At 33.8% G+C, this 8017-nt stretch overlaps 1 protein-coding gene across 4 annotated transcripts in view; it reads right to left on the reverse strand.

The window, feature by feature from the left end:
- LOC106463150 (sodium/glucose cotransporter 4-like) overlaps positions 1–8017 on the reverse strand; it is a 38243-nt gene that overhangs the window by 17977 nt on the left and 12249 nt on the right. For all 4 annotated transcript variants that reach the window (XM_022390573.1, XM_022390574.1, XM_022390575.1 and 1 more), the window contains exons 7-10: positions 7000–7105; positions 2390–2470; positions 1574–1794; positions 593–728 (exon numbers count right to left, since the gene is read on the reverse strand). In XM_022390573.1, the coding sequence (XP_022246281.1) occupies positions 593–728; positions 1574–1794; positions 2390–2470; positions 7000–7105 (544 nt within the window). The remainder of the gene's footprint in view (positions 1–592; positions 729–1573; positions 1795–2389; positions 2471–6999; positions 7106–8017) is intronic.

An 8017-nucleotide genomic window follows, 5' to 3' on the forward strand; every position in this document is an offset into this window, starting at 1 on the left:
AACTTTGCAAATATCTTTTTTCCTGTTTTATACTAATTAAGATTACCAAAGATAAAATAAAGAAGCAAAGGTTACTGGAATAGAAGAATTCAAACAAGTGCATGAAATTAGAGAATATAACTGAACTACAAAGGTGGGCTCTTGTTGACGTTTAGGTTTATACTTTTCCCGTAAAAAATAATTTGCTTGGGTGAATAACAAAAATATTGAATTTAAAAGAGAGACAGACTTATGGATATTCAAAATATTTATGAAGGTTTTGCTAATTTTTTTGTTGTCATTTTTAAGATTTCGCTGACTGAAACGTTTATATTTATGATTTAAATTTACCCTGAAGAAGATGCTGAGTTACTTGACTGAAATCTTAATAAAATCCTTTTTTTGGTTCTGAGGGAGAATCTCTTAATGGATTTTTGAAGCTTGCGGAGCTTATGCCCTTGTAAAATGTCTCAGATTATTCTAACTTCAATATTTTTGTACTATTAGGAGAAACACATTTCCATTTACCCCTTATATCAATTATTCTATCATTCATTAGTTGAAAATGCAAGTGCTGGTAGTAGTAGTAGTAGTAGTAGTTCTAGTCACATACCGGTAAAGAGAATCCTTGCTGCCATTCCTGGAAATACGATTAAGAACATTGGTAGGATCTTCAAGTAGCCAGCCATAACACAGCCTGCTTTAGCATGAGATACGTTCTTAGCAGACAATACACGCTGAACGAAAACCTATTGTAAAATTAAATCATGAATGATATTTTAAATTAGAGAAAAATAGAAAAGTTTTGATAATCATTGTTTGGGACTCCAGTAGAAAATGCAGAAACAATTTTGTATGTCTTGAACCACACACTCATTAACCAGACAAAACATAAATGGTGTGTTTATATATTATATTGTATGAATAATAATATACTTATCTGTATAGCATGCCTTCAATAGCTGCAAGGGTAGAATTATCAATTACAGGCAATTAAACAAAGTTTACTGACCTTGGCAAACTGGCTTAAAGAAGAAAAAGTATCATAAAACTACATTATAATAAGACAGATTATTTTAATTATCTAACAATATTCTATTTACAGTAAAAACTTGATATTCTCACATAAAAGAAAATCCGATTAAAAGAGGAATAAACCTTTCACTACAGCCTCACGTGAATACAGCAGTTATTGTCATATAAATATTATATAATGACTTTTTTTATTCTTAAAACATCAGTTTGTTTCATTTGTGAATATAAAATAAGGTATACTATAACTTGCTTTTTTTACCTCAATATTTATATTTGCAGCTATATTACAAAAATTACCATTTATAATTATTTATTCAAAAACATGACTCTCTCAAACTTTATCGCATTAAGGACTTTCAGGTGCAATAGCGCCCCTACGGTGACAATGAAATTTATCAAATAGAAGATTATGATTTATAATGGCGATTTTTACTATTTGTAGATGTTTTATTATCATTGAACCAGCTGTTTGAAGCTTATTTCTACGCAAAACTATGCAAATGCATTTCTAATTACAAGTCACTGTTAGATCGTAATTTTTTTTATCAATTCTGATTACCTGGTCGAAACACCAGTGCCACACTGAGATAATGGTCAGACCAAAAATAGTTCCAGGCCAAGGAACTACAGGGTCAGTCGGTTCTCGAAGAATGTGCATATAATCATCGGGTACTTTGCTGCAGGATTCATTATTTATGTCGTACCCTACAAAGGACTTGTTTGGATGAGCTTGTAGATACTTGTGAATTAGTTGGCTGTAACCTCCGACCTTTTGAAAACCTGGAGTGTATACAACTCTAAGTAAGGTACTATAACAAACAGTGGGGACAATAAAGATATCAATTATATTTATTAATGGATTAAAGTAGTTGCATCAAGAAATATATTACGATATTCAAATTTGGATATATAATGCTATAAGGTTAAGTATTGGATTGTAATCTAATGTACTTGTACATTAATATCTTTGATCTCTTGGTACATAATTTGATAAAAGAGCCATAGCACGTTATTTTAAGAATTTACAGTACACATACTACCTAATGCAAGTTAGAAACGTTTACAGCATTACATGATAGCAAGTGAATGATATAATGAGGAAAAGAGAAGTGCCGAAAGTTACGCTAATCAACATAAGCAAAATAGTTATTTAAAAAGTGTGATTGCATTTAATACATTAGTGTCTTATTCCCTTTTAATATCTTTAATAAGAACACATTTACTTCCATTTCAAGTAAAATATTCCTACATATAAAAATATTATTTCATTCCGTTTTCAATTACCATGTTTTAAATAGACTAAAGATGTGCAAAAAATGAATTATTTGATAAGTTAGTTAATAAGGTTTCTGAACAGCAACGATATAAAACTTACTAAGAATCATTAGTCCCGTAGCACCTCCTACAATCAGTAAAGTCTGAACAAAGTCTGTCATGATAACAGCTTTAAGTCCGCCTGAAAGTAAATGACAAGAAGGATGTACAAAATGTGAATTTTCCCTACCTACATACCCTTCGAGTTTCTTCAGTTTAAGATATTGTATTCGCTTCTACCCACAAAGTTTGTAAACCATATAAATCATCAGAAACTTGCTTTTAGTATAGTTTAGTGCTTACTCATAAAAATGTCAAGGTCATCTATTCCCTAAAATTAAGTTTTCAGATTCTACGTTCAGTCATCGCTCGAACCACCAGAAGTGTATACAATGATTGTTGAAGTATCTTGAACACTTTTCGGTGTGCAAACTAGTGCTTATAAGCCTGCGTTTTATTGTACCGTTTGTATACACAGTACAGCAATATTCTTGCCCCTAGGTCCCTAACGGTCATGTTGAATTCAAAGATAAAAATAATCTATACACAGCGAGGCCAGATTTTTGCATAATAAAAGACAGTCTGATTCACTGTTGACCCACACCTCATACAGTCCATCTTAAAATATGTGTTCCTGTGTGTATGAAACTGCCTGCTTCAACTGGTACATACAGTGTCAATGAGTTCAACTGTGGAAAGTCCAAAGCCGCAATACCCATTTCAATATTTTCACATCGATCTCTTTTGTGCTAAACCAGTTGGTACAAATTACTCCACTATTTCGAGCATGTGCTGTTGAACAGGCAGAACCAACCTTATTGTTTTGCAAGAGAGCAGGCTGATAGCAATTGCAAAGATTACACACAATTCTCAGATAATCTCCTATAAAGACATTCTTCAACTTGACAAATACCATGTCTAGTAACTTTCACCGTCTGTTGGTCTTCTTGCGCCACTGTAGATCGAAGGTAATAGCATAAAAAACAAAAACACTAAACATAAACTCTTAAAGGTTTATAAGTACACAAAAATAAAAACAATGTAAACATTTTATTTTCAGATAAAAGAAGAAACTTTAACAACGTTTTATTAATAACTGGATGTGGAAAGAAATACTTTGTCTGATACAGTTGGCAACATTGGTATTCCATGCATGATGTACCGCTAATAACAAAAAGACATACATGTAATACTTTTTCAGCAAAATATTTATTCGTAGAAAACAAAAAAAAAGTTGCAAACATAACTGCATACATCCTAATGCAAAACATACAGTACGCGTATAACAAACAAAGTTCAATAATCGGACGAATTTTTACAGCTTCATACTAAAGTTGTACTTTTCGTGCCTTTATCTTTGCAAATTGGCTAATCAGTTCCTTTATATCAAGTTTTTCAGTGATTTCTTTCTCTATAGACAGTTGATAATCCAACAAGCCCCTTTCTTACGCCACTGTGGATCGAAGGTAACTATCAATTTAAGCTTTGAAAAACTTCGCTCACCAATTGTAACAGTAACAGGCAGAGTAAGAAGAATACGAAATGCAATAAATATATTATGGACACTTCCAATGAGGCTATTCACAAATGAACTTCAGCACTGCTTGAGGTGCATAGATTCAATATCCTTAGATTCACCATGCTGCAAAGCAGATTCTAGCTTTACACAGTGTTCCATTTCTATTTGTGTCTTACCATACAAATTTTTAATATCATAGAGAAAACCAAACACAGAACTCAGCTGAAACATTTGCTCAAATTGTTCCTCAATTGACTGGATTAAAACATCAAGTACTGCAAAATAAAAGTTCACGTTGAATTTTTTCTTTTGGGTCTTGAACAGGTTGATCTTCTGCTTCATATGAACAGACTGGCCTTCTGCTTCATGTGCAAATTGCCTCTTTCTCCTTATGTACTCTGGTTCAAATGATGTGGATATCTCTAACTGTTCTGCAAGTTCACAAGTATCAACTAATGTATTTTCAAACCCTTGGTCACTTCTGCATTCTGTAAGAAAGTTCTTGGTTTGTTCTCATTGTTTGAAAGCAGAATGTACGTCATCTTCCTTTGCTTGAAGTTGCTTACTTGTTAGATTTACCTCAAAAAAAATTAAAGCATACCATCAGAGAAACCAAAACTTAAAGTCGGAAAGCATATTTGCAAGAGCTTTTGCTTCGGTGCGTGCCGCATTGCCAAACGATCCTGTAAGGATAGTGTCGTCAGCAATTTCCATAATCGCATCATAGATATTGCCAATATATGGTAGCAAAGAAGTTTTGAGACATCAATGCGACTCTCCCATCTTGTTTCACTTAATGGCTTCACCGTTAGACTTGTCACATGGTGTAAGAGAACATCCCAGTGACGTGGTGAACCTGAGTGCATTTCAGTGCATTGATACTTTTTGTAGTGTTAGTTATAATGGTATTGGTCGGTGAAGCTGAGTTGTCTGACAAAGGTACTTCTGTGTTTCTTCCATGCTCATCAACATATCTGTTGTTGAATGTGCAGAGCATAGCTTTAGTTTTGGAAGGATTAATGTCCATTCGTATGTCATCAAACAATTTGATTAATCTGTTATGAGATGGTTGCATTTTGCTTTTAATATGAGCTTTGATAGAGCTTCTGCTTTACAGTAGAATGTCACCAGCAAAGGTTTGTACACAGTAACTGGTTAGACTGCAAGTTTGACTAAATCCTTGATATATATATTGAAAGGCAGTGGTGAAGTTTGAGGCAGACCATTGTTCACGGTGATCTAATCTAATTGCTAGCTTCCATACTTCAAGAATGCATCTTCTGGTAATTAGCACAGATATGACCCATTTTACACATATTACACTGATGTCCATTTTAAACCTTTTTCATCAACAATGGGAAGCTGAACAGAATCGTAGATATCTTCAACATCTAAAGTTACTTCCAATATGTTCTGTTGGCTTCAAAGCCGTGTATCAGCTGAGAATTCAACAGTGTTTGTACACGATTCTCTTCCACTGTGATAACCACTTAATGATGATGGTAGTAGTGGTTCAATATGATAGGCTGGCCATCTAGCAACAGCTTTTGAATCTTACCTTTGATATTTAAGTACGATTATCTTCTTCTCCACCATAATGACCTTAATCCTGACTAGTATTTTTTTTAACCAAGAATTTTTAGAACTGGGTGACCAGTCCTGATGACAACCATATAGGGTGAGCATGATTAGTGTCAGAGGTTCGAACTCACGATCCCCAGATTATGAGTCAAGTGCCCTAATAGTGGGTAATGCCAGGTCCATTCAAGGACATTTATGGTGGTCTTTAAAATGAGTGGGCTTTAAAAGTATGTCAAGCTTTTTTTACAGTTCTTTACCCTCAAGCATCTCTCCACTACTGAACAATGTCAAAACAACAACTTCTGAATAAGAAAAACCCATATGGTAGAAAAGTTGGCACTGCTATCCCTCTGGAAGAAATACTGAGGTACCTGTTGGGTTATCTTTGGCGGACAACTCATCTTCACCAGCACATTAACAATATAATAATCAGAACTGTCAAAATTATCAACTGAAGCAGAAAATAGTGTTAAAGAATGTCACTTTTTCATGTTCTACCAGTCTTACCTGCATTATTTTGAATTTTGCATTATTGATGATCATCAATATGAGTGCTACACAGCTAGATAAGACTGAAAATATACAAAACACCTGTTAAAACTAATCACACGATATACTTCGTAGCTCTGTTCCAGCAGTCCTCAAATATCTTCATGGGAAATAAACATTGTGATGCCACTTGGAGCCTTGGAAATCAGCCTCGATAGAAATTGTAAAGATTAAGTTAGAGTTGAACCAGAAGAATACCTGTTAGCACTTGTTTCAATAATATGGTGAACAGTTACCTGTCATCATAGTCACAAATGGTTTATACACTAAATATAGTGAGAAAGATGGTTGGTCATTCAATGTCTTGCATAGCAAAATCATTCTACATAAGGTCCGTGGAGCATTAAAGCTTACCAGAAGTAGCACAAAGCTGGAGTTGGATACCATAACGCAAGCTTCTCTCTGGAATATGGAAGGCTACAAGCCACAAATAGCGTTACCAACAGATTATTTGCGACTAACTCACGAGTAGTAATACAATTCAGAGTGGTTGGCCCCCAGATGAATGACAGAAAATAAAACAAATGGATATTAAGACCCTCACCCTGATCAATGTGCAATGACATTCAGGGATACAGTTAAACTTGGAAGCTCAGAAGCTCACTAAAATGGTTCCGTTCCAAATTCAGTATAATCTACTGGCAGGATAACAACCTCCTCTGCTCTCTGAAAGTAGCAACCACGGAAAGTCTTCAACATTCAAACGTAAATGATACTGCCGGAAAACAATGTACCCTTGTGGTAGATAGGAAAGGGAGAATATGGTAAATCCGTGGGTCAATATACAGCTAGAAGGCCACTGCTGGCATCAGTAAAGGAACTTTTTCTAACCCCTATGAAGCAGCTGATCTCCCACATGAGGGATCAGCTCCCGTCAGCTCAAATCTAGGATGGTCACTAGTATTCAGCTTAACATGGAATATATATCGTCACTTCAAAGTAAGTACATTTATAAATATTCAACTAAAACTATCAGTTATAAAGAAGAATTATACGCCAAAATATACAAGATAGCCGCATACCTGTAATCGTAAACATTGCAGAAATAAGAAGTAAAGTCACCACTGAAATGTAAAGGTCCCAGTCAAATGCCTGCTTGATAAAAACAGCACCAGCATAAAGATCTGCCTGAAAAGGGTAAGTAGAACATAAATCCCATATGTAAAGGTTAAAATTCCATAACATGCTTGACCACCTCATGAGTTTAATGTGCTTAAGGTATTCGTAATATTTAATACCAAACTTAAGATTATATTAACAAAGTTACAAAACCAAAAAATCTGTTAAGGATATTAAGTGGAGAAATACCAGATATTTAGACAGTGGTTTGCAATTAAGTAGTAATTACTGTCATTTTATGCGTACCCACTGCTGCAAATCTGTTTGTTTTTTTTAACTTTTAGCAAATATCAAAAGATATTTGATTTATAAGCACATATCAAATTTCAAAACTAAAAACATATTATTTTATCACAAGTGCCATGTACAAATATTTCTTTCACATTAATATTCAATTAAGAGTGTGTTTGGAAAGGAGTTTCAAATATTAAGTTAATGTGAAAAAATGTTTTAAAATGTTTGCAACTATGAATCCATTTCCAACATTTTATAACATTTTAAAATTATGAGATCGAGATAATTATCAAATGGATATAGATCATCGGCATATTTTTCAACATATTATTATAGCTCTTTACAATATAGATTTTACCGTAAAAATAGATTTATTGTGAAAATGACATGGACTTACCTTTTGACTGTAATCCTCAAGAGACTTACAGTTATATAATATACATTATTCGAAAATTAACAAAAATAATTTAATGCAGAATTACAACAGCATTGTAACATCACCTAACATCACTCTTATTAAATTTATCAAGGAAGGCAAATGTTGAATAAATGTCAGATTATGATTAGGTAATTTAACAAAGACTACAAAATTCATTTAATGTCATCGTGCATAGATGAGGGTATGTTTGTTTGTTATGGATTTCGAGCAAAGTTACACGAGGGCTATCTGCGCTAGCCGTCTCTAAT

The sequence above is a fragment of the Limulus polyphemus genome, unplaced genomic scaffold (genome assembly GCF_000517525.1).
Source record: "Limulus polyphemus unplaced genomic scaffold, Limulus_polyphemus-2.1.2 Scaffold1336, whole genome shotgun sequence".
In the NCBI taxonomy this organism is placed as follows: domain Eukaryota; kingdom Metazoa; phylum Arthropoda; class Merostomata; order Xiphosura; family Limulidae; genus Limulus; species Limulus polyphemus.